The sequence below is a fragment of the Arachis stenosperma genome, chromosome 8, assembly GCF_014773155.1.
Source record: "Arachis stenosperma cultivar V10309 chromosome 8, arast.V10309.gnm1.PFL2, whole genome shotgun sequence".
NCBI classification, from domain to species: Eukaryota; Viridiplantae; Streptophyta; class Magnoliopsida; order Fabales; family Fabaceae; genus Arachis; species Arachis stenosperma.
The window spans coordinates 26,051,692-26,078,845 of NC_080384.1; the positions used below are offsets into that span (position 1 = coordinate 26,051,692).

At 35.9% G+C, this 27,154-nt stretch overlaps 2 protein-coding genes across 3 annotated transcripts; both read left to right on the forward strand.

Annotated features, from left to right (window-relative positions):
* Nucleotides 1-1,484: 1,484 nt before the first annotated feature.
* Nucleotides 1,485-5,693, forward strand: LOC130946407 (protein FAR1-RELATED SEQUENCE 4-like). Of its 2 annotated transcripts, none has more exons than XM_057875146.1 (4): nt 1,485-1,612; nt 1,723-3,911; nt 4,000-4,047; nt 5,072-5,693. In XM_057875146.1, exons 2-4 carry the CDS (start codon nt 1,857-1,859, stop codon nt 5,216-5,218), a joined length of 2,250 nt encoding a protein of 749 aa, XP_057731129.1. In that variant the 5' UTR covers nt 1,485-1,612; nt 1,723-1,856; the 3' UTR covers nt 5,219-5,693. The 2 variants fall into 2 exon arrangements, with proteins under 2 accessions (XP_057731129.1, XP_057731128.1); XM_057875145.1 differs by having other exon boundaries at nt 1,743-3,911; nt 5,072-5,690.
* Nucleotides 5,694-24,480: 18,787 nt separating this feature from the next.
* On the forward strand, nt 24,481-25,980 carry LOC130945161 (DNA damage-repair/toleration protein DRT100-like). Its single transcript, XM_057873855.1, has one exon. The coding sequence runs from the start codon at nt 24,548-24,550 to the stop codon at nt 25,670-25,672; it is 1,125 nt and encodes a 374-aa protein (XP_057729838.1). The 5' UTR covers nt 24,481-24,547; the 3' UTR covers nt 25,673-25,980.
* Nucleotides 25,981-27,154: the final 1,174 nt, after the last annotated feature.

A 27,154-nucleotide genomic window follows, 5' to 3' on the forward strand; every position in this document is an offset into this window, starting at 1 on the left:
CAGTTCTTTCTACTTTTTCATAGTTCTTTCTTCCATTTTTTTCCATCAAAATCGTTCATATTTGTTTCAATCACTAGTAAATTGAATATTTTAATTTTTTTATTATTTTTAGTACTCATTTTCATATTTTAATTTTTAGTGTTATGATGTATGATGTTATGTTTTTATCTGAGTTTTTTTTATCATTTTCTATACTATTTTTTATATGTATATTTTTTATAAAATTTTTTTTATTTTTGTTTGACTTTGTTTATATGATTTTTTATTTATTTTATTGTATTTTTTTATTCATATGACAAATATTGTTGATTTTTTTTATTTTTATAATGCTATAATTTTTCAGGTATTTTATTATTTTTATGATTTTTTTATTATTTTTTGTTCATATGAATTCTTTTTTTCTATCTTTTATTACATTGTATTTATATTGTGTATGGAATTTTTTTATTTATTTTATTCATATGTATTTTATTTAGTTTTTATTGTATTTTTTTGTTCATATGATATATGTGGTTGATTTTATGAAATTTTTATTATTTTTTTTCTATTTTTTGATGTACTCTATCTTTGTTTTATATTAATTTTTTTATTTTTTATTTTGACTTTGTAAAATTTGTAATTATAATTAATATATACTACGTTTATTATCCAAATTTTGTATAATATAAACTATGATTCTATAAAAAAGGACAAAATAAATAAAAAATTAATTATAAGTAACAATAGAGCCATAAATAATAAAAATTTATAGTTCAAAATAATACTAAATTAAAGAGTACGGATAATATTAGAAAAAGTATAGAATATTTTTTTTGTTTAACATTATAAAATTTATAGTACTCTCTTTCATAATTTTTTTTATTATATTTATTTATTTATATAATAAATATTTTTTATATTATTTTTGTTAGATTCTATTTTTGCCTGTATATAAAAAAAATAAATTGATGTCTCTTTTAGTAATTTTTCATTTAAAAGTGATTTTGAATAGTATAATCCAAACAACATTTATTTTGCTATAATCAATTTTGATACAAATATTGCCAAACATAAATCACGTTAACCCAAACTTACTTTTTATCAAAATCAATTTTGTAAAATCAATTTTATGCAAACTCACTTTTGCAAACTGAAATCCAAACACACACTTGACCAATGCAAGTGGTTGATTTATGTATTTAGTATTACTATTCAGCTAAGTCTTGAAGTTCTTTTGTTTTTTTTTTTTTTCAACTTGTTTGGTGCTAGTAGAGGGCCTGAAGGCCCAAAAAGAAAGATTACGCCTAAATGAAAGGGGCTTTTCTTTTTGTATATGATGGGGCCACAGGACCAAAAGGCTTTTTATTTCAATAAAGATGGACTTCATCCTCTTCAAGGCCCAAGCCCATTTTAATTGTACAGTTTTCTTCTTTTGACTCATCCATGGTTCCCGAACCAAAAAAAAAATAAAAAATAAAAAGAAAAAAACTCATCCATGGTTAGCTTAATAGATTTTGCTAATCGAAATAAAAAGTATGCCTTGTTTGTTGGTGAATAAAGTGGTGGTAGCTGATTTGAGTTTTGATCGCAAGCGAGCGTTCGGCCATGCCCAATAACACAGTTTCAATCACCAGTAAGCTAACCCCTGCTTCCTCTAACTTTTACTTTTTATTCCTTTTTTTCTTGATTGGTAGGTTTCAGAGCTCTCGATTGTACTTTTTAATTGAATCTGTGTTAATTTAGCATACTAATTTGGAACGCAGAAGGCCACTTTTTCATGAATCATGAATGCAATGTGAGTTGCGTTTTGGGGAAAGTGTGAAACAATTGATTCTGAAGTGAAGTGGATCTGAATGCTAAATTGCTAACCACGAATAATGACGGATACTTCAGTTTTCATGGGTACCACAATTTTGGAGCCTCGGAATGATATGGAGTTTGAATCTCATGAGGCTGCATATGCATTTTACAAAGAATATGCTAAGTCTGCTGGGTTTGGTACTGCCAAGTTGAGCAGTCGTAGGTCTAGGGCATCCAAGGAATTCATTGATGCTAAATTTTCGTGTATAAGGTATGGTAATAAGCAGCAATCCGATGATGCCATTAATCCGCGGCCTTCTCCGAAAATTGGTTGTAAAGCAAGCATGCATGTGAAGAGAAGACAGGATGGTAAGTGGTATGTCTATAGATTTGAGAAGGATCATAATCATGAGCTTTTGCCTGCCCAAGCTCATTTCTTTCGGAGTCATAGAAGTTCTGATCCACTGAGTAATGATGTTCGGATGCGACGGAGGAAGAACTCAACTACCGTTTCTAAATTGTTTAGCGCGTATCAAAATGTTGATTGTTTAGAGAATTTCATGAAAAATCAACATGATCGTGGACGGAGTCTGATTTTAGAACCAGGGCATGCACAGTTGCTTCTTGAACTCTTCATGCAAATGCAGGAAGAGAATCCAAAGTTCTTCTATGCAGTTGATTTGAATGAAGAGCATCGACTGAGAAATGTGTTCTGGGTTGATGCTAAAGGCTTAGAAGATTATGCTTACTTTTGTGATGTTGTTTCCTTTGACACAACATATTTTACAAGCAAGTATAAAATACCATTGGTACTTTTCATTGGAGTAAACCATCATATTCAGCCAACATTGCTTGGCTGTGCATTGATTGCCGATGAGACTGTATATACTTTTGCTTGGTTGCTGCAAACATGGTTTATAGCAATGGAGGAACGAGCACCACAAGTTATTCTTACCGACCAAAATGATGCTATTAAAGCAGCTGTTGCTGCTGTTCTTCCAGGAACACGGCACTATTATTGTTTGTGGCAGATTTTGGAAAAGATACCAAAGCAGCTTGATTGTTTAGGCACGTGGCATGATAGCTTTATGGAGAAGTTCAACAAATGTATATATAAATCATGGACAGAAGATCAATTTGAAACGAGATGGTGGAAGTTAGTCGACAGGTTTAACCTTAGAGACGTTACGTGGGTCCAATCCCTGTATGATGATCGTGCATATTGGGTGCCTACATTCATGAGAGATATTTCTTTTGGTGGCTTTTCTACTAGTTCTCGCTCAGAGAGTTTAAATGCTTTTTTTGACAATTATGTCCAAGTTGATACTTCATTGAGAGAATTTGTAGAACAGTACAGAGTTATTCTTGGAGACAGGCATGAAGAGGAAGCAAAGGCAAATTTTGATGCATGGCATGAAACACCTGAATTGAGGTCTCCTTCCCCTTTTGAAAAACAAATGTTATTAGTTTACACACATGAAATTTACAAAAGGTTTCAGGTTGAGGTTTTGGGTGCAGCTGCTTGCCATCTCAAGAGAGAGAACACTGGAGTGACTGAAACTTATTCTGTGAAAGACTTTGAAAACAATGAAAGCTATATGGTAGAATGGAACACGTCTAACTCAGATATATGTTGTTCATGTCGCTCATTTGAATATAAAGGCTATCTTTGTAGACATGCTATTGTTGTTCTACAAATGTCTGGTGTTTTCAGCATCCCATCAAAGTATATATTGCAGAGATGGACCAATGCTGCTTTGAGCAGGCATCCTATTGGTGAAAAGCTGGAAGAGGTTCAAGTCAAGGTCCGGCGATTCAATGATTTATGTCGACGGGCCATAATATTGGGTGAAGAAGGTTCTTTATCACAGGAAAGCTACTATCTCGCTTTAGGTGCAATAAGCGAAGCTTTAAAGCAATGTGCAAATTTGAGCAATCCTGTTGAGAATGAAACAAGAGCTGATGCCTCAGCTACCCATGTTGTTTGTAATGATGAAGAGTATCAATCTATTATTTCATCTAATAATATAACCCCTGTTACAAAAATTAATACAAGTAATAAGGTTGCGAGGACTCTTGCAGCTTGTAGGAATCTCGGAAGCACAGAAAATGGTGAACGAAATAAAGAGAAGGTCAGCAAATTTGGTGATTAATGATTGACCTTGTTGTATTTTTTTTTTTTAAATAATTGGTTTTGAGTTTTCTTTCTCTGTGTTGTAGGTTTCCCAGCTTGAAGCAGCATGTGTGAAAGATGGTTTTCAACAAGTGGTATGCTATGTTCTAACTTCTGCTTTTGCCATCAGAGTCTAGATTTGACTGTTGTGAATAAATACTGCTAATTCATCAAATTTCCTATAAAAGAACTTGTTTTCTATGATTGAATCACTAGGTATACTTTTCTATGTAATTAAATGCACCGTCCAGGATTATAAATCCTCAATAACTTAAAAAAAAATGAGTGTCACACAAAATAAAAATAGGTGAATGAGAATTCAACTAATGTGATAGGGTAGCAAATCCCATAAGGCAAGAGAATGCCACCTTGAAGTGTCCATGAGCTGAGCAACAGAACAAAAAACTCCTGGTTATTCAAAAGCAAATTAAGGGGCATGTGTAACTCCTTAAAGATGCATCATGCATGCAGGTGTATTCCAGCCAAAGTGTTCTGTATTTAAGCTAGATTTACACAAGACCTCCCTAGGGGATATAGTAGTGGCAGGCCTAAATAGTTTTTTGCACTGGCTTTTAGAGGTCCTGACTATACATTGCATCATTTGTTGGTGAAAATTTGTTTAGTAGTAAAATATGGTTGGATTGAGGCATTGAGGCATTGAGTACTTGTTTAATGCTTGTATGTTATTTTTCATTGGCGAATCATAAAACCTAACTTTCTTCCTCACTCCTCACCATAAGATAAGTCACTGGCTGACCTGAAATACCCATTTTGACTTTGTTTTGAGAAGGGAAAATTAGAAGAGGAGTCTGATTCTTTTCTCAGGCTGAGTTTAGTTAGTTTTTTCTTTCTTTTTTTTTGTTCCATTAGATATCGGATTATTCCTGGGTTATAAAATCTGCATATTTTGCATATTATATAAATGGACCCGGTTGATGTATGCAATCATGTATCTGACTATCTGCTCTTGCCTTTTATATGTGCCAATTCTTGTGCTCCGGAAAACGTTTTAAATTCGTACTCTTGATGATTTTGTTATATGAATTTTCATGATATATTAGTGAAAGCATGAGTGTGTTAAGGTTTCAAATTTTTAACGTCTGCATATTCTTGCGACAGGATCCAACTGATTTGACTCCTCCACATACTGCCATCCCCATGCAGTTTCACAGTATGATTCCAGCCCTGTTCCACAATCACAACGTTTCACCGGCACAGTTTCATGCTCATTTGCATGAAACTCATCATACCAAAGACAATGTATAATAATAATTAATCTGTACATATGTAATGTGTAGAGGCTAGGCGGCAATTGAATTGGATAGTTGTGCTAACTTGGTGCCCTTACGACGAGACACCGATTCTTTTGCTAGTGTTGTTTTTTATGTTTATTTGGGTTTGTGTAATATATTGTAGGTGCTTGTATTTTGGCTTTTGGGAATTTGATCGTGTTACAAAGGCCAGTAGGTCACCATTAGCAATCTACGTTTGTGATCTCGTATATTTCGCTTCTCGGACACGAATCTCTTACTCAGAATCTCCCTCATCTTTTTTACAAAAAGCCCACTTATTATTACCCAATTCATTAGAAGCTGCTCATCTGGTCCTTACTTTCCCCTACCTTCCATAGGCATGTCCGGGGAGTAGTCTGAATGTCTGATTAATAAAGTATCAACTTGTGTGGGCCTCTTAACGACTCGAGGTTGACGTGGGATTAAAGATGGGGAAGATAGTATCTATTTTGATTTGGTATTTTGGTTTACATTCTTTTATTCTTTCATATTTAATTAAATCTTTTTTTTAAAAGAGGGGGTTCAATAGTCTTATATTTAGGAATTTTTGAATTTTGTGTTCTATATTGAGGATCGTCGAAATGAGCAAGAATATTATTTCTATAAAAAATATCATTCACAGGTATTTCAATTGAGATATTGGAAGAAGACGATAATTATTTGTCAAGGTCTTCAATCGTTTGTCGAGGTCTTCAATCGATTGGAATGGAAATGGTATGATAAAAGTTTAAAGTTTAAACCACTCATTTGGCATATATAGTTATGCACTAAATATTACTGTATTTTTTTTTATTCTGTACATTTTTTAGGTATTTTAGTGTACTATATTTGGGCTTTGCATGTTTGATATTTGGGCTGGGTGGCCTTTGTCTTCAGTTTAGCTTGTTGCTGCAAGAAAAACATTGGTTCTTAATTTGAAAGGGAAAAAAGAAAGATTGCAACTGAGAAACTCTGTAGCAAAATGAAATTTGTGCTGATCGCCTATTGCGTAAAAGCTTAGATTTAGATATAGGATTTTACTGCTGGGACACTCTCTTAAATAGGTAGTGAGTATCTTAGCTGATAATAAATAAGGATATCTTGCCCCATTTAGTTTGTAGTTAGTTTATCCTTAAGCATAAATTTGACCTTATTATTTTGATTCCCTTTCACCAGCTCCCTTCCCTCCTTTTTCCTGCAATTTCATGTGATGTCTTGGCCCCCACTTTGCACATTATCCGTTGTCCTCTAAAGTGGATCAATCATATCCTATATGATATCTTTTTTAGCTAAAGGATAAATGTTCCTTTAGTGCATTTAAGGGGCTGCAATGCTGCATTGAATAAATACAATGTATAAACTACGAGATCATTTTAAAGCATAAAATATATATATAAAAAAAATATACGAACGAAACGTGGGTCTTGACCACTTGTTTCAGCTATTGGAAACTTCCTCACCTCTTTCAATAAACAAATGCTCAAACTACTACTTAGTCCTCTACCCTGTTGGATGAATTCAGAAAACATTCAACAATTATTACTTAGGAGGACTTTAGGAGTTTATCTCCTATGTTTAAGCAAGTGTCGGTCTAGAAATAACTTCGAATTTCATTTAAGGATCTAAATTTCCTCCACATATATCTCTCCCTTGTCGGGATACCCACCAAGTTCCAAGCACATTGTTTATTATTAATCTAACTTCAACATTGCGTGACTCAAGGTTGTTTATTACTTAAATAAAAAATCAACTGTCACCACTATTTATACAGAAATACAGAATATATTGTGTTCATTTTTTTTTGTAAATTATATATTAGATGCTATAGGAAATAAATCATAACTAATTAACTATCAAACGCGTAGTCGTCCTTGTTGAAAGCCATGTTTCTCGCGCCTAATATGCTTAACCCTAAACATTAATTTGTCAACCAACTCGTGTTATTCCAGTGATTAGTTTATTTGTCTGTTTAAATAGAATTTAAATCCACAACAAATTAATTTTTAATCTGTCAAATTAAAAAATACCGTGAGAAAAAAATTAGAAGTTATCACCTTGTTTCCTTTTAATTTGTTTATTATAAATACAAAAGAGATAATGCATTCTTGCCAGCATCTCTATATATATACTGTTTTATTTAGGTAACAATATCTGATTAAATGTGACCGTATATATAAATTAAACTCTTGTATGTAACATATATATAAATTAAATATGTGGCATATATTTAATTTGACCAAGACATATATAGGGTCTGAGGCCCTATAATTCCATGACCAACCATCTGGGTGAGGAAGATCATTTTGCACATGTACACACATGCTTCTTAGCAATCATCTCACTCTTAATATAATTAATTACCTTAATTAAGATATGGCACGATTATTGGCTATTGATTTAGTCAATCAACATTCATAAATATTCTGAGGGGGTCTTGTAAAATATTTAGAATGCACGCATATGCCGACCTAACTGTCAGGTCTTGTTCGAAATCTTAGTATATATAAACAAAACAATATAATAAAACTTGTTTATCTATCCCCAAAGGAAGCTTAGAATCTTGCGGATAAGTTTTTTCTGGAATATTACTGGCTTTCACTGGCTGATTCGGATTCTTATCTCATTTGAATGTAAAACAAAAAAATACAATGATTGAAAAATCTACACATGCGCCCCAATAATTTAGACGTCTAGTCATGTACTTATTGAATTCATATTGGCCTTATGCTTGCTTCAAATTATTGAAGAAAAAGTAAAATATTAATTAATACTATTTAATTTTCTCCCAACAAATATAATATACTGTATGTATAAACGAACAATTAGAAATTAAAAAAATATAAATATGATAATTAAAAATTATTAAATAATTTAACATATTTAACTAAATTACTTAATATAATATATATTCACATCTTAGCTATTTGATTCATATTTGGCTTCGCTTCTTCAAATTATTGAAGAATTTGAAAAAAAAAAGTTAGCACTATTCAATTTTCCATCTCCAAATACGGTATATTGTATAAACAAACAAATACATTTTTTTAAAAAAAAATATGACTGTTTTATTGAAGATAAAATAATTAAAAATTATTAGATAATTTGATAAATTAGAATAAATTATTTAATACAACAGTATAACACATATTCATATTTTAACTATTTTTTTCGTTACATTTTGACGTGAGTAATCATAAAAGGAAAAAAAAAAAAATAGTATTATAGATACAGTATGATTAGGCTTTTTTAAAAGTGATCTTTTAATCAGTTTTTTATTATAATAATTTAAAAAAATGAAAACAAATACATCTAAATAGATTTAGTGTCTTTTTAAAATTAAATACACATTCAAAATACAAATTAAATAAAACAAAAATTTAAAATTTAAAATTTTTGTTTCAATTTTAGTATTTTTAATTATTAACAGATTATCATTTAAATATATATTCAAAAATTAAATTAAGTAAAATTAAAGATTTTAATTTTAAAATTTAAAAGATAAATATTAAGGGTTTTAATTATTAATCCACACATCTAAAGTCTCTAAAAGAGATCATATTTTAAACTAATATATGATAGATATACTTTTATTGATTAAGATCTAAAAAATTTAGCTTAATTAATCATTTTAATAATAATTTTGAATACATTAATAAAAAAATAAAAAATATTAGATGTGTTTTTATCTAATAAAATATAAAAAAAAAATAGTTTTATTTTTAACGTTTAAATTTAAATTTTAAATTTATGATTTTGAATGTGTTTCAAATATATTTTGTATATAAGTCAATAATTTTAGATGTATAATAAATGAAAAAATAACCAATTTTTACAAACATACATTTTAATAATTTTAAAAGTATTAATGTTCAAATAAGTAACGATAAAATTCAACAAATAATAAAAAAATGAGAAATATTAGATGAGTTTTTATCGAATAAGATATCAAAAAATTAATTTTATATTTAACATTCAAATTTAAATTTCTGATTTATGATTTTTTGGATGTGTTTCAAAAATATTTTATGTATCACTTAATAATTTTAGATGTGTTACAATTGAAAACAAAAACGAATTTTTACAAACATATATTTTAATACTTTTAAAAGCATTAATATTCAAATAAGTAACGAAAAAATCTAACTATTAAAAAAAGAGAAATATTAGATGAGTTTTTATCAAATAAGATATAAAAAATTAATTTTATTTTTAATGTTTAAATTTAAACTTTAGATTTATGATTTTGGATGTGTTTCAAAAATATTTTCTGCATAACTTAATAATTTTAGATGTGTTACAATTGAAAAAAATTATTTTTTACGAACATATATTTTAATAATTTTAAAGCGTTAATATTCAAATAAATACTGAAAAAATTCAACTAATAATAAAAAAAATATTGAAAACTATAAACCTTTATCAAATTTTTATTTGTTATCTTTTTTCTTTCGAATCTCTACAATTGTTCTTTTATTTATCTTTAATTCGATCTAATTATTTTATGTTGGTGGTCATCTCTAATCATTTTAGAGATTGTTTATTAAAAAAATAAAAGAAAGAAAGAAAAAAATAAAAAAAAGAAAAGAATATTGATACATAAACTGATAATTCATTTATTTTTTAATTCAAATGTTGATATAATTTTATTAAAATTTTATTCGACAATGATGATGAATGAGTTTTGAATTAGCATGGAAGTCACTCGAAATAGAAATAAAATAGCACGACTCATATAATAATAATAATAATAATAATAATAATAATAATAATAATAAAATGTTAAATATGAAATAATAAATTTACCTGTAGAGGAGTAATACTCTTCTATTTGTGAAGAACGTGAGAGCGAACGTACACGAAAGAAAGAGGGAAACGTGCAAATAAATAAAAAATTGATAAAATAACTACTTTAGAAAGTATATAGGTAGGAAGTTAGAGAAATTTTAATATTTAAAATTTAAATTAATTTTAATTACCAACATGTTTAAATACAAACTAGGAATGTGTTTTAACTAGAATTTAATTAAATAATATTATTTGAATTTAAAGGTTCAGTGAAGGTTGAATTTTAAAGGACACATAATATTTTTTTTTTATAGATATTCTATCTTTCTTATTGATAAATGCTATCTGTACAATACAAATCAGTCTTTAGTCAGCCTTTAAATCTAATATTTCATTATTTTAATTTTTTTAATTAATCATTTCCTATTTTTAAGGAACTACTCTTATTTTAAACTTTATCAACTAAAAACTCTCTAATTTCTTATTTATTTTCTCCCTCTCTCGTAACGTCATTATCACCAATCTCTCGTTCACACACACTCTCTCTTTAGTAGAGGCCATATTGTTCTCTCATATAGCAAAGTTCTTTGCTTCAAATAAAAAAACTCATGTAAATATTTTATCTACACATCCGAAACTAGAATATCATTATAAACTCAGCTGGTTCAATTAAATACAAACACATTCAAAATTATGTTGTCTTTGATTATTCAAAAAATAAAAATAAAACAAAACAATAACAACATAAACACATCTAAAATTATGTTACCTTTCATTAAACGAGAGAAAAATAAAAAATAATATAATCACATCTAAAATTATGTTGTCTTTCATTAATCGAAAAAAATAAAAAAAGAAAGAAAGAAGAGACAAACCATTACAAATAATGCAGAATAGTGAACAAAAATTATCTACACATTCAAAACTAAAATGTCATTATTCTTTCACGACAGTTTGATTACAAGCTCAGCTGGCTCCAATTAAATACATAAACACATCTAAAATTATGCAACTTTTCAGTAACCAGATTTAAAAAACAACAATATAAACACATTTAAAACACATAAAACACATTTAAAATTATACAGCCTTTCATTAACCAAATTAAAAAAACAACATAAACACATCCAAAATTATACTTTAATTAATCAGAAAAAATAAAAATAATATAAACACATCTAAAATTATGATGCCTTTCATTAATTGAGAAAAAAAAGCCAGCAAGAACAGCATAAACATGCTTATTAACAGAAAAGAAAGGACAAGATAGGGGAGAGAAAGCACTACAAATCATGCAGAATAGTGAACAAGAATGATCAACACAGCCACATCCAAATACCCGATGAGTGTTTCCGGCGCGGGGGGAGCGGCATGGAGTAGGAAGGCGGCACAATAGAGCTGTGCAGGGGGAGTAGCGTGGCGTGACAGAGCTGCATGGGGGAGGAGCGCGATGTGCGAGAGTTGCGCAAGAAAGGAGACTGACGCGGGAGGAGGAGAGTGCGGGCAGAGAACAGTGACGGCGGCGACGAAGATGAGCTTGGAAGGAGAGGAATGTGACATTGTGAATGAGCGTTGAGGTGGAGGAAGGCAGCGTCGAGGATGAGGGTCGAGGAGGACGGTGGCGCGGACGAACGGCGGTGGAGGATGACTTCTCTAGGTTTTCAAAGTACGCCGTTGAGTTTTGGATGTGGGGTAAATGTGACTTCTCTACTTCTATGAGGGTTTTGAATGAGTTTAGTTAATAATTAGATAGTTTAAGATTTATTTTAGAATTTTAAAATTAAAATTTGAATTTTGAATAATTTAATTTTTAGATGTGTATTTAAATTATAATATATTAATAATTAAATATATTAAATCTGAAATAGAAATTTAAAATTTAAAATTTAAAATTTAGTTTTATTTAGTTTTGTTCATACCCTGACCCAAAACTAAGACCTAGATCCAAATAAATCCAAAAAGGCCCAATCCAAAGATTGGCCTTTGCTATCAACCGACTTCCTTATAAAGAGGTCGAACTGAACGTAGACTCCACTCCAAAGAAGTCGGGGTCGAAGGATAACCGGCAGATAACGCTTATTCAAATAAGTAACTGTCCCTAAAATCTCTCAACCCACTTCCAGGAGCCATATCTCAATTTTTCTAAGATAAAGAGACGGTTATCCACCTTAAAAGGTGGAACTACTCCAACAGTGGTTATTGGTTCACCACTATAAATACACTGACACCCCTCAGGTATCGCTAAGTTCCAATACTCTCTAAACCTGCTAAACCCCTTGCTAACTTAGGCATCGGAGTGTCTTTGCAAGTACCACCCCCATCTCATCACGCATACAAGTTGGACGGCAGCTCCCAGACGCAAGCCAAGTTGAAGACCGCCTCCTCCTGACATTTGGGCTAACCTTACAAGTCCAGCCCATTAATATCTGATTATCCAACGTAACATTGGCGCCGTTGCCGGGGACTCGAGAGATCAACTAGTAATGACGGACGATTTTAACGAGGGTGAAAACACAGCGTCTGATCCTGAGCAAGAGAATCAGGACGCTGGTAATAACGATAGAGCGATAGTCACTCACCAAGGGGTGACTAACCAGCACAAAGAAGGAACCTCAGGTGTAAAGGACCCAAAGGGAAACCCCTCTGAGGGGCATGAATTAGGAAAAAAAAAGACAACCCCATACAACTGACTTCATGGGATTGTTCCATGGCCACCAGGGACGACTGGAGCAGTTGGAACAAGAATTGGAGCAACAGCGAGAAGCGGAGAGAAATTTGAGAAGCGAGATCGAGCGACGAAAGGAGCTTGAAGAAAAGCTCCTAAGAGTAGAGTCCACCCTCCGAAGTCGAAACTCTCATAGTGACTGAGAAGATTATCCCTTGAAAGGAGAAGACCCATTCAGTGAGGACATAATGAGCGCGAAAGTTCCAAGGAACTTCAAAAGCCCTGATATGGATCTCTACGATGGAACTACTGACCCAAAGCATCAATAAAAGTCGGATGTATTTGGCCGATGCTTCTGATACTACTCGCTGCAAGGCTTTCCCGATGATCTTGACGAAAGCAGCGATGAAGTGGTTCGATAGTCTTCCCCAAGGCCAGTCACCAGCTTTGACGACCTCTCGCAAAAGTTCCTGATGTGATTCTCCATCAAGAATGACAAAGTGAAGCACGCACCGAGTCTCCTAGGGGTAAAATAGGAGATCGGAGAACCTTTGAGAGACTACATGGAAAGGTTCAACAAAGCGTGTTTAGAAATCCAAGACCTGCCCACGGAGGCACTGATTATGGACCTTGTAAATGGACTCCGAGAAGGTCCCTTCTCCCAGTCCATCTCGAAAAGGCACCCGATTTCATTAAGTGATTTACAGGAAAGAGCCGAGAAGTACATCAACATGGAAGAAAATGCCAGGCTGAGAGAACCTAGCTGGCGACCTTGGCACTCTCACTCGTCAAAAGAGAAAGAGAAAGAACCCAAGAAAAAGGAGAAAGTCGGCCCTAAAAGGCCTAGGAGATATCCCTCCTATACTCCTCTTCCAGTTTCCCTAGTTGATGTCTACAGGAAAATTTGTCATATGAAAGACTACCTCTCCCTAGGCCCATCAAAAACAAAAGGGAGAAAGTCGTAGCGACTACTGTGAGTACCATAAACTATATGATCACTCAACAAATGATTGTTACGACCTAAAAAATGTGATAGAAAAGCTAGCCAGAGAAGGTCGGCTTGATATATATCTCATGGAAAGGTCAGACCATCATGGCAAGAGAAAGCGAGATGACGAGGACCGAAGAGACCCGCCACCACAGACCCTGGAAAGGCATATACACATGATCTCAAGAGGGTTTGCTGGAGGTGGTCTCACAAAGTCATCTCGGAAGAGGAACCTGAAGGAAGTCTACCAGGTCGGAGGCGAAGTTTCCGACCTCCCGACCATCTCCTTTACTAAAGAAGATGGGCAAGGCATCATTCCCAGACATGACGATCCGGTGGTGATCACTATGATCCTTGCCAATGTCCATCTACACAAAACCTTGGTAGATCAGGGGAGCTTGGCCGATATCCTATTCAAGCCAGCGTTTGATAAGCTGGGGCTGGATGAAAAAGAATTAAGAGCTTACCATGATACCTTATATGGGCTGGGGGATATACCAATAAACCCACTGGGGTTCATACCCCTACACACAACTTTTGGAAAAGGGGCGAAGTCCAAAACTCCAAGCATCGATTTTATAGTCGTCAATGTGGGTTCAGCCTACAATGCTCTAATAGGCAGAACAATCCTAAATCGGCTGGGAGAAGTGGTGTCTATCCCCTACCTTTGCATGAAATTCCCAACACCAGAGGAAATTGCAACCATTAGGGGAGATCAGAAGCTGAGAAAATGCTACAATGAAATCCTAAACCTGAGAGGAAAGGGCAAAGAAGTGCACACAATTGAGCTCGAAGGGATCAGAGCTAAAGAAGAGTTGCGACCACAACACAGAAAAAAAACTGAAGAGATACAAGTCGGAGAAGATGAAGGAAAAAACACTAACATAGGAGCCAACCTGAAAGAAGATTTGAAGCAGAAGCTTATAGGGCTCCTGCAAGAGAATTCCAACCTCTTCGCCTGGAAAGCCTCCGACATGCCAGGGATAGATCCCAAACTCATGTCACATAAACTATCAGTATACTTTAGATCGCGACTTGTGCAGCAAAGAAGACGGAAGCTCGGACCTAAACGGGCCCAAGTGGTGGAAGAGCAAGTACAAGCCCTCCTAGAAGCTGGCTTCATCAAAGAGGTTAAATATCCGGCGTGGCCGGCAAATGTGGTGCTGGTCAAAAAGCAAAACGGCAAGTAGAGGATATGCGTCGATTACATTGACCTGAAGAAGGCGTGTCCTAAAGACCCCATATCCACTCCCTAACATTGATACCTTAGTAGACTCTAGCTCAAGGTATCAATACTTGTCGTTCATGGACGCATACTCAGAATACAATCAAATCCCGATGTATAAGCCAGACCAAGAAAATACATCTTTTATAACGCCAAGAACAAACTATTGCTATGTGGTCATGCCATTTGGGTTAAAAAATGCAGGGGCCACATACCAAAGGCTGATGAATAAGGTGTTTGCACCTCACTGATGATTAGATTTTTGACGGTTTAGAATTTCACTAATGAAATCTCGTTGTAAAGTATAGTTTCTAAACCAACAATAACCCTTTCATACAAAAGATTGTTTGTCACAAGTAACAAACCCCTAAATTTATAAACCGAAGTATTCAAACCTCGGGTCGTTCTCCCTAGGGATTACAATAAAGTGTCTTGTTATTGGTTATGAGTTATTTTGGGGTTTTGGATAAGAAGCATGAAAAGTAAATGACAATGAAAATAAACTAACAACTATAAAGGATCTTGGCAAGGTATAAAGATTAGAAGTCCTATCCTAGTTATCCTTCTCAATTGTGATGAGAATTGTTCATTGCTACCACTTAGTTAACCTCTAACCATGGGGGAAGTCAAGTGGGTGAATCAATTTGATTCCTCAAGTTCTAATCAACTCCTAGAGGAATGACTAGCTTTAGAGACATTCAAATCAATTAGCAACTTCTAATTATCAATCAACAAAGGGATTAGATAACTCAAGAGTCACTAATTACTCTACCTAGGCCAAGAGGAACAAAACCTACACTAGAACCCAACCAAGCATTTCATCAAACACTTGGAAGGCATAAAAGGAAAGCATAGTAAATCAACAACAAGAATGAAATCTAGCAACAATTAGTGCAAAGAATTAACAACAACAATCAAGGAAATCACAATTATCATGAATTACCTCAAATTGCATTATTGAAGGAAAAAAAGGAACAACAATCTATCCAAAAACAAAATGAAAGATTACAATTATTAAAGTGCATAACTAGAAAGAGGAAGAGGAGAAGATTAAGACTTGATGAAGGAAAAGTGAATTGAGGCAAGAATTAAACCTAGATCTAAGAAGAGAGATTAATCTAACCCTAATCCTAATTCTAGAGAGAAGTGAAAGCTTCTCTCTCTAAACTAACTCTAAACTAATCCTAAGTATACTATATGCTAGAGTTCATTCCTTCCCCTCAATCCTTGATCCTTTTATTCATTTCTCTTAGCAATTGGCTCCAAAATGGGTTCAGAAACCCTCTCAAATTGCCAGGCACGTGTTGCATTAATGAAGTCATGTGCGGTCATCGACGCGTGCGCGCACGGTACGCGTGCGCATCCCTGGCTGATTCTGCAATGTGCGCGCGAGCGCCTTGTGCGCGTGCGCGTGCTTGGTCGAGATCAATTCTTTGGTTTTTGTGCTTCTCTCCACTTGCATGCTTTCTTCCTTGCTCCTTTGATCCATGGCTAGCCTATTTCACCTGAGATTACTTGCAAACACATCAAGGTATCTTATGGAATCAAGGATGAATTAAAATTATCAAAATAAGGCTTAAAAAGCATGTTTTTACACTTAAGCACAAATACGGGAGAGATTACAAAACCATGCCAATTCATAGGTTAAATGCGAGAAAAGGTTATCAAAATACTCTAAATTCAATACAAGATAAACCCTAAAAATGAGGTTTATCACTCACCTCGGGAGTCTAATGGAAGTCTATGTAGACGACATGCTAGTAAAAACCAAGGATGAGGCCAACCTCTTAAATGACCTCTCGCAAGTCTTCAACACCATTAGGACGCATGGGATGAGGTTGAATCCCACAAAATACACCTTCGCGGTGGAGGTAGGAAATTTTTTGGGGTTTATGCTTACACAAAGGGGGATTGAAGCCAACCCCGACAACTGCAAAGCAGTCCTAGAAATGAAAAGCCCGACTTGTTTAAGGGAGGTCCAGCAGCTGAATGGCCGACTTGCAGCTCTCTCCAGGTTATTGGCAGGATTAGCGTTAAGATCCCTACCACTCTTCTTCCTACTAAGAAAAGGATGCCAGTTCGAATGGACTCCTGAGTGCGAAGAAGCATTCCAGGAGCTCAAAAAGTTTTTAAGCCAGCCTCCCATCTTGACCTGACCTAAAGTCGGAGAAGAACTTGTCCTGTATTTGTCCGTAGCCGACAAAGCTTTAGCATCAGCTCTGACACGGGAAGACGAGGTCGGGCAGCATCCTGTGTACTTCACCAGCAAAGTCCTACAAGGCCCTGAATTAAGGTACCAAAAACTTGAGAAGTTTGCGTATGCCTTAATAGTAGCCTCTCGAAGGCTACGGCCTTATTTTCAAGAACACACAATAAAAGTTCGAACGAACCAGCCCATGAAGCAAATCCTTCAGAAAATGGATATTGTAGAGAGAATGGTTCAATGGGCCATAGAGCTATCTGAGTTTGACCTTAAGTACGAAACTCAGACAGCAATTAAAGCCCAATGCCTCATCGACTTCGTGGCAGAATATGTAGGAGATCAAGAAGAAGCCTCTACTACATAGAAGCTATACGTGGATGGATCCTCCAACAAAGTCGAAAGCGGTGCAGGCATAATATTAGTCAACAAAGAGGGAACTCAAGTAGAAGTCTTCCTCAAATTTGAATTTTCAGCTTCTAACAATCAGGCAGAATATGAAGCCTTGATTGCAGGGTTAAAGCTGGCAGAAGAAGTCGGAGCGACCAAAGTAGTCGTGTTCAGCGGCTCTCAGGTGGTGACCTCCCAAATAAACGAAGAGTATCAGGCTAAAGACCCCAACCTGAAAAGGTACTTAGACAAAACATTGGAGTACCTTAGGCGATTTGCAGAGACCGAGGTCAAACATATAACTCGGGATCTCAACAGCAGAGCAGATGTCCTCTCCAAATTAGCTAGTATCAAACTTGGAGGGAATAATAGAAGCCTGATTCAAGAAACTCTCTAAGAACCCTCAGTGACAAAAACAAAGGGCAGACAAGACGTCCTTGAAATATCGGGATTGGAGCTCGGATGAATGAACCCACTAATCGAATACATAAAATTCTACATCCTACCTAAGGATGAAAAAGAGGCCAGGAAAATCCAGAAGGAAGCACAGAACTACACTTTGGTGAAAAATATTCTCTATAAAAGAGGAATATCCACACCACTATTGAAGTGCGTCCCGACCTTAAGGACAACGGAAATACTAGAGGAGGTCCACAATGGTATCTGTGGAAATCATCTCGAAGCAAGATCTTTGGCTAGGAAGGTCATGCGAGCTATATTCTACTGATCAACTTTGCAGAAAGAGGCCACCGAGTTCGTAAAGACGTGTCAGCCATGCCAAATGCATGCAAACTTCCACGTCGCTCCGTCCGAAGAGCTCATTAGCATAACTTCTCTATGGCCTTTTGTCAAATGGGGATTGGACCTATTAGGACCCTTTCTCCAAGCGCCTGGACAAGTAAAATATCTAATAGTGAGAGTAGACTACTTCATGAAGTGGATAGAAACATAACCATTAGCTACCATTACAGCCCAGAGAAGTCAGAAATTCCTTTACAAGAACATTATCACAAGGTATGAGATCCCCCACTCAATCATCACTGATAATGGTACTCAGTTCACTGATTCTACCTTTAGAAATCTGGTAGCTAGTATGAAGATCAAGCACCAGTTCACCTCGGTAGAGCACCCATAAGCAAATGGGAAAGCTGAGACAACTAATAAGGTTATACGGGCTGGGTTGAAGAAAAGGTTGCAAGATGCAAAGGAAGCCTGGGCTAAAGAACTCCCTCATGTACTATGGGCTTATTGAACTACACCTCAGTCTGCCATAGGAGAAACACCCTTTCGACTTGCTTATGGCATAAAAGTCATGATACCAGTTGAAATCAACAAGCAAAGCCCAAGGGTGAGCTTCTACAATGAGGTTGGCAATGTACAGGGGCACAAAGAAGAGTTCGAGCTACTCTCTGAAGTCCGAGAACAAGCCCAGATAAGGGAAGCATCGTTAAAGCAAAGGATGACGAACATGTACAACAAAAAAGTCATTCGAAGACGCTTCACTCCAGACGACTTGGTCTTAATTAGAAATAATATTGGAGTCAACAAGTCTGGGAATGGAAAGCTCGCTGCTAATTGGAAAGGGCCATACAAGATAAGCGAAGTCTTAGGAAAGGGATACTACAAGGCAACCGACTTGAGCAGTACCGAGCTACCTAGGTCATGGCATGCTTGTAATATGAAAAGGTACTATAGTTAAAAGCGAACTCCACTCCCTGATGTACTCCTTTTTCCGACTTCATGGTTTTTTCCCAAAAAGAAGGGTTTTCCTGAATGGGGTTTTAATGAGGCATCAAAGTGGGGATTAAAGGACAATAATTTTTTCCTTTAGTAGCAAAAGAGTACCTTCATCCATAAATAAAGATCTTTCTCTACATCTCTTTAAATTCCATTAACTTGTTATCATTTCCCTACGAAACACGCTGACTTAAGCTAAAAAAAAAAACGTGAAAATCCCATGACTGACCTAAATGGTCATCAGGATGAAACAACGAGGTACAAGTCGGTGTAAAGAGGTTATGAAAACAAATCATGATAACTCAAAAATGTTATGACCAACAAGTCGAAAAAACCGAGAAGAATTAAAATGCATCGCAAAAATAACCTAAGTTATGAACAATTCAAATAAGAAATTTGAATTTAGGAGGAATACAAAAAAGAGATAAAGGAAATCAATCAAAAAAGGAAGGCAGAAGCTGTTTTCAAGTCTTTTGAAAAATAACCTAGACAAAATACAACCTGCTAAGATAGAAGGTTTTTCCAAAACAAAAAGGTCAAAAGGGTTTTTCTATAAAAAACCTAAGGAAAAATAGTAGAAAGCATGCATGCACCAAATATGTCTTAAAAACCCTTATCCGAAAAAAGGGAAAATTTTGATAAAGCAAAAATTATATTTTTTGTTTACAGCCAAAAGGCCATAAAAGTTAGCAGCGAACCACAACAACAAGAGAAAAGATAAAATTGTTCAAAGGGGCCCACAAGCTGGGTCCTAAATAGCTCAAATCAAATAAAAGAAGGATTTGCATCACAGAAGGAAAAGAGGTCGTATCAGCAGCAGGGGAGGACAGAGCAGTCTCTTCAGCGGCAGGAGTCAGAGCATCTAAAGAAGTCAACTGAGATCCCTCTTGTTGATCCTTGCGAGGAAGAGATTCTACAATTCTTTGGCCACGGGTGTTCAGCTCAAAATCCATCTCAGGTCGGGGAGGAGAGACAATAGCCCCATTTACAACGATCTTATAAGGATCAAGAGGGAAAAGATCTAGGTCAGGAGCGATAACTCCGACCTGTTCCTTAAAGATCCTCCAGGCCTCCTCCGAGCTCTCCACCACGGAGTCCTCCAGATCCTGATAAGCCTCCCGATCTTTCTCTAACTCCTGCTGAAGGTCAATATTTTTGGTGAAGACCTTAACATAATTCTACTCCGCCTTTTCCTTCAGGCCTTTTGCCAAAGCACATTGGGCCATCAACTTCTTCTCCCTTTCTTGAAGTTGGGACCTCTCGTCCTTCAACCAGGTAACCTCCTCCTGGAGCCTTTTCTCTTCCCCTTGATAGAGGACAATTCTCCCCTCCAACTCCTTAACCTTTTGGGTAGAACCCAAAGAGTTAAGGGGAGTCTTGTCCAAAATATCAAGAAGTTTTGTGCACACCCCAGCAGTCCAAACACTCCCCTGAACCATGAAATTAAGATGGTTTCGAACGAAAACATCATTCATATTAATTCGTGCATATGGGAAGATGTGATTTCGAACGAATTTGGGACCATCAAAATTAGCCTCCCCAAAAAAAGAAGAACCAGACTCTGAGGTCTTGCGCTTCTTCTTCTTGGGTTCAGGGGAAGGTTGGGCAGGGGGAGGAAGAGAAGAAGCAAAGGCAGAAGTTACCATAATGGGACGAGAAGAAGTCCTCAGATCACGAGGAGGAGGAGGAGCGCCGACAGCCCTCGCAGCATCAACCCTAGCCCGCGACCTTCTCTTCGCATCTTGAACCTTCTGGTAGGAGGCGCTGGAACCCTTTTTCACCATCTCTGAAAAGAAGAAATCATAAAGATTAAACCGCAAGTCGGAAGACTACAAGTCAGAAAGTTCTCAAAATCAACAAGAAGAAAGAACAAATAGGCTACCTAGTTGGGTCTGTACAAAGCTTGGAGATCCCAAAAGGAATTTCTTAGTGTCCAAATAAGGGGCCCTTCCCCAGACATCTCGAAAAAACCCCACAATAACCTCCTCTACTTCATCCAAATTCTCCAGACTATATTTCTCCACTAGAGAGGCCTCTAGCCAATAAAGAGGAAATTAGGGGTTGGAGTTCTCATCAAGGAAAAAGGGATAGTAACTCTCTACAGTTTGGACTTTGAAAAAGAAATTCTTGAAATTGTGAAAAGATTCGTCAAAGATAGAAAAGACTTTCCGACCTTGAATGGCCCGGAAAAAAAATTCACTGTTGCTTGTTATTTTGCCTACTAAAGGGCTTTGTCATATGGAAAAGATAGAAAAAGATCCTTAAAAAATTGGAAAATCCAACTCTCGACTAACAAGCTGATAAATTTTCATAAAACCCCAAGAGTTGGGGTGAAGTTGGGTAGGAGCAACTCGGCAATGACATAGCATGCTTAGTTCGAAGTCGGAGAAAGGCAGAAGGACCCCTAGGCGGGTAAAAAAGTAGTCATACAGAAAGAAAAATGGGGATCAGAACCAGAAATCCTCCCAAAACAAACCCGGTCTCTAGGATCCGGGGCAACCAACTCATACTTGGGCTCATCATCATCAGAGCCACAGATCCTATGGCGAGTGCGGAGGTCGGTGATGTAGTCTGTGTCTACTAAAGGTTCCTCCCCAAGAATAGTATCATCTACCCACTCAGAAACGTGGGAGGTCATCTTTTCCAGTAAAAAGAAATAGGAGAAAAGGCGACAAAACCTACAGAGAAAAACGAAAAAGGGATAAAAAACAGGGTCTCTAAAAGGCCAAAGCAATCCTTCCAAAGAATAAAAATCACTAGACCTACCAACAGACTTACTACAAACACGCAAAATCTCCTCTAATGTGCAGAATAAAACATTAGATAATAAATAGGAAAAAGAAAAAGCTAACCTTTGAAGCAAGAACGAGCCGGCAACAGCGAACGTAGTACTCCAAGGAAGAAGGCTGAAAGGCTTTCTCTTTGAGAATCGAAGGTAAGAGATTTCAGAAAACGAAAGAAGATAGAGAAAAGAGAGGGAAAATATTTATAAACACGCCAGGGGCAAAAGGGTAAAATCGATGCGATCATTAAAGAAACACGTCGTTACCAATGTAACTGCTCCCACGTGTAAATGCGAAACCTTGAACAGACGTGACGTTTGATTAGACGCGACTGTTGAGGAATTTGAATCACGTCGGTTTCAAAATCACGTCGGTTTCTACATCACGTCGGCTACAAGCTTGAGTTCAAATACTCGAATCCAACTCATAAAAAGATTGGATTCGAGTAGGGGCACTGTTCATACCCTGATCCAGTACTAAGGCCCAGATCCAAATAAATCCAAAAAGGCCCAATACAAAGATTAACCTTTGCTATCAACCGACTTCCTTATAAAGAGGTCAGACTGAACGTAGACTCCACTCCAAAGAAGTCGGGGTCGAAGGATAGCTGGCAGATAATGCTTATTCAAATAAGTAACTGCTCCTAAAATCTCTCAACCCACTTCTAGGAGCCATATCTCAACTTCCCTAAGATAAAAGTATGGTTATCCACCTTAAAAGGTGGAACTACTCCAACGGTGGTTATTGGTTCACCACTATAAATACACTGACACCTCTCAAGTATCTCTAAGTTTCAATACTCTCCAAACCTGCTAAACCCCTTGCTAACTTAGGCATCAGAGTGTCTTTGCAGGTACCACCCCCATCTCATCACACATACAAGTCGGACGGCAGCTCCCAGACGCAAGTCAAGTCGGAGGCCGCCTCCTCCTGACGTTTGGGCTAACTTTACAAGTCCAACCCATTAATCTTCGGTTATCCAATGTAACAAGTTTGTATTTTAAATATGTATTTAATTTTAAAAGAATACTAAATCTATTCATAATTTTTAGATGTGTTTATTTTATTAATTTTTAAATTATTAAAATAAAAGATTGAATATTTTATCATTTTTAAAGGATATCTAGTTGAATTGGTATTCTAAGAAGGAAAAATACAAATGATAGAGAGGGTGATGATAAAATATAATGGGAGGAAGAAAAAAGATACGATATGATGGGAGATATATTGTCCTTTTCGGACAGCTTGATCATATATATCAACATGACCCATATGCAAGATCTTCATGCAATGCTATGCAAAAACAAGTGGGTCATTTCTCATTGTGACCACAACCACAATGAAGCAATTGAATTCATTAACAAAGGGTCCTCCATTTTAGTTTATGCATATCCAGATTATTCTGGCACGGTACTTATCCTACTGGCTACGGCTAATAAAGACTTGAATCAAGTACATTTAATTGATTACTATGGAATTAAACTTAACTCCGATCCAAATTAAAGTTGGGGGGACAAAGGTTTAGGTATTTGTGGGGTTAGTTTTGATTGTACCATACTATATACTATTAATACTCATGAATCCATATTGGAGTATGACATGGTCCTAACTTCATTACTACCTTAATAGCAAGAACCCGAAACCACAAAATTTCATGAACCCTTTCCCAACTCACATGTATGTGACATCTTCTCTATCTCTATTATTTAAGCACGCCCTACAGGAATTGGAAATGTGATTGCTATATAAGAACGAACAATATATAATTAACTCCATAGTTAAATGAGACATTGGTCAATTTGAAGGATCTTAATCTAATAGTAATAATAATACCTACGCATACATGTAATAACTAGAAGACAATAAGTTGATAATATTTATTTATATTTAGGTCTGGAAATTTCATCTAATTGCATGTGAATGTATGTATGCAATTCAAAACCCTCAATAATCTCTGTACCTGTCACACCCTTGTATTAGACACAGGTGCCCAAACTTATCCTCACTCCCATGTTCCTTTGCCTTGGTTAGACACACAGCTACCCCAAACCAATCCTCACTCCCATGTCCCATGTTCCTATGTTCTCACTAACTATACATTTTATCATATAATAGCGATAAACAATAATAATTAAAAAGAAGTTATTTGTATACAAGTAATGCTTATTGTAGTTAAACAATTTAAATATATTTTAATAATGTAGATGTGGAATTCAACTAGTTATATCTTATATATAAAATTACCAAAGATATTAAATTAAATAATTTAGTTAAATATATTAAATTATTTATATAGAGATAAACCTGCACATAATGAATATTTAAAGTTAAATAATGTGCTTGAAACTAATGATAATAGTTGACTAAACAGGCAAAGACTTCCCTGGATAGAAGCTGGGGAAGGGGGGCAAAATCGTAATAAAACAAAAGGCAACAGTATAAATTACGTTGTCAGAGATGCTCCATACTGCCATGCACATTTTTTCCATTTCACTTGATAACTTCTTAAACAGCGTTTTCTTCCGCCAAAACTAAAAAAGTTTCCACCGCAATGGGCGGCGTTTCTTGTACACGACAGACTACGCCAGCAGCTGCAGCATTAGCTGTAGTACTCCTCGTCATGTGCTCCGCCGTGAGTTCGTGTCCGCCGTCGGACAGGGCGGCGCTGCTTGCTTTCAAAGCCGCTCTCCACGAACCTCACCTTGGAATCTTTAACTCGTGGACCGGCGCCGATTGCTGTAACAAGTGGTACGGCGTCAGCTGCGACCAGGAGACCCGCCGCGTCGCCGACATCAACCTCCGCGGCGAGTCGGAGGAGCCGATATTCGAGAGAGCACACCGAACTGGCTACATGACCGGATACATCTCTCCGAAGATCTGCAAGCTCAAGCGCCTCTCCAGCATCACCATCGCCGACTGGAAGGGAATCTCCGGCGAGATTCCTCGCTGCATCACCTCTTTACCGTTCCTCCGCATCATCGACCTAATCGGAAACCAAATCTCCGGCACAATCCCCTCCGACATTGGCAGACTCCACCGCCTTACCGTCCTCAACGTCGCCGACAATGCAATCTCCGGCTGGATCCCTCCGTCGCTAACGAACGTCACAAGCCTCATGCATCTCGACCTCCGTAACAACAAGATCTCCGGGCCTATCCCACGGGCCTTCGGAAACCTTCAAATGCTTAGCCGGGCCTTACTAAGTGGAAACCAGATCAGCGGGCCCATTCCTGAATCACTCACTCGAATTTACCGCTTAGCGGATCTAGATCTATCACGAAACCTAATTTCCGGGCCCATACCCTCATCGCTGGGTAAAATGGCGGTTCTCTCCACATTAAACTTGGATATGAACAGGCTTTCGGGGCCCATACCCGTGAGCCTGTTTAGTTCTGGAATAAGTGACTTAAACATAAGTCGTAACAGCTTAGATGGTAAAATCCCAGATGCGTTCGGTGTTAGATCTTACTTCACCGTTCTTGATTTGTCTTACAATAAGCTTAGTGGGCCCATTCCCAAATCCATAGCTTCAGCTTCCTATGTTGGCCACTTGGATTTAAGTCACAACCATCTCTGTGGCCCAATTCCGACGGGCTCACCGTTCGATCACCTCGAAGCGTCGTCGTTTGTGTTCAACGATTGCCTCTGCGGAAAGCCCCTCAACAAACCTTGTTAATGTTAATGTTAATGCTGTGTTGTAACTTGTATTATTAGCTCTACCATATAATTAAATTAAAACAACTCTCACCCTCTCATAAAAGGTACTGTAATATTTTAATTAATGATGGTTGCTTTTGTAATTTTGTAATAGGAATTTAAGAAGACATTACATGTGTTTATTATTAGTTATTGATTGTGTACGCTGAATAAAGTACTAAGCTTAATTGGATATATGCCCCATGCACGTTGGTTCTTTATTTTTGCATGAATGTGAATGCAGACCAAAACGAATTTAAGCTTTGAAAGTGATGATTACCTGAATAAAATGTGGTTCCAAAGTTGCAAGTCACTTTCTCCTTTGCCTTTTATTGTGCACTTATCGTTTTCTACTTTTTAGAGGACCATATTGGTGTACGATCTTAATGCATTATGTGTTAATGACTTTTTCATACTCACCATAACTGGCTATTTGAGGTCGTACCTTGATGTGTGAAAGAAAATGGATATTTTTTGTTCCTAGCTAGCTTACTCCTATCTCGGAATCAAATCATACGTTGCTTTCAGTTCCATCACTTACTTTGTTTTTTGCTCTTCTATTTTCTATTGAAGGGGTTAAAGTTACAATTAACATTAAAATTGAAGATGAGATTTGGCGAGATTGTTTTTTTTTCGTATTCTCTCAATTTTTTTTTCAATTATATTTATTAGTGAAAGATTTTAATTTTTTAATAAATACAAAATAAATATATTAAAAATATAAATTTTTTGTTCTTTTAATAAATTTTTCTCAATTTATAATGTTAACATACATTCTTAGAATACAAGATAAATAAACCTTTTAAAAATTTAAATAATCTGAAAAACTTTCTAGGATAATAAATATATGAGATATTAGAAAAAGTAAACAAATGAGTGGATAAGAGCAATGGGATGATAGACAACACACGTGGGTGAGAGAATCACCAAAAAAACATAGTTGATGATGCATTAAAGGTCGTCAATTTGTAACGTTTGTCTGAAATGAAATGAAACATGTGTTGTTAATTAATTCTCAGTGGCTAATGTTTCATTCTTTTTCCACTTGCTTGTGACATGGACCAAACCAAAGTGCCAAATATGATTTGGTTAATCACTCTCATCACTACTTCAAATTAATTCCAATTTTCACATGTACTCATCCAATTCATGCTTCTTCTTCATAGCTATAACAGGAATTGAGTGACATATTTGTTGGCGGTGCCTACATGTGATGAATGCATGCAGTTATGTTTAAGCTAAATCACTTTTTCATGTGATTATGATTATACATTAATCCATGGATGATAGACCACAGATAAAGGTTAACCAAAGGGGTGGTAGATAAGCCAATATGGGCTACCATGAAATGATTGATGTAGATTCATTGTGTAACAAAGTTGCAATGATTAATGATTCAATCATCAAAGTATATTCAATTATTTTCTCTACCTATGTCAGGAATTCATGTGTTACTAACTGC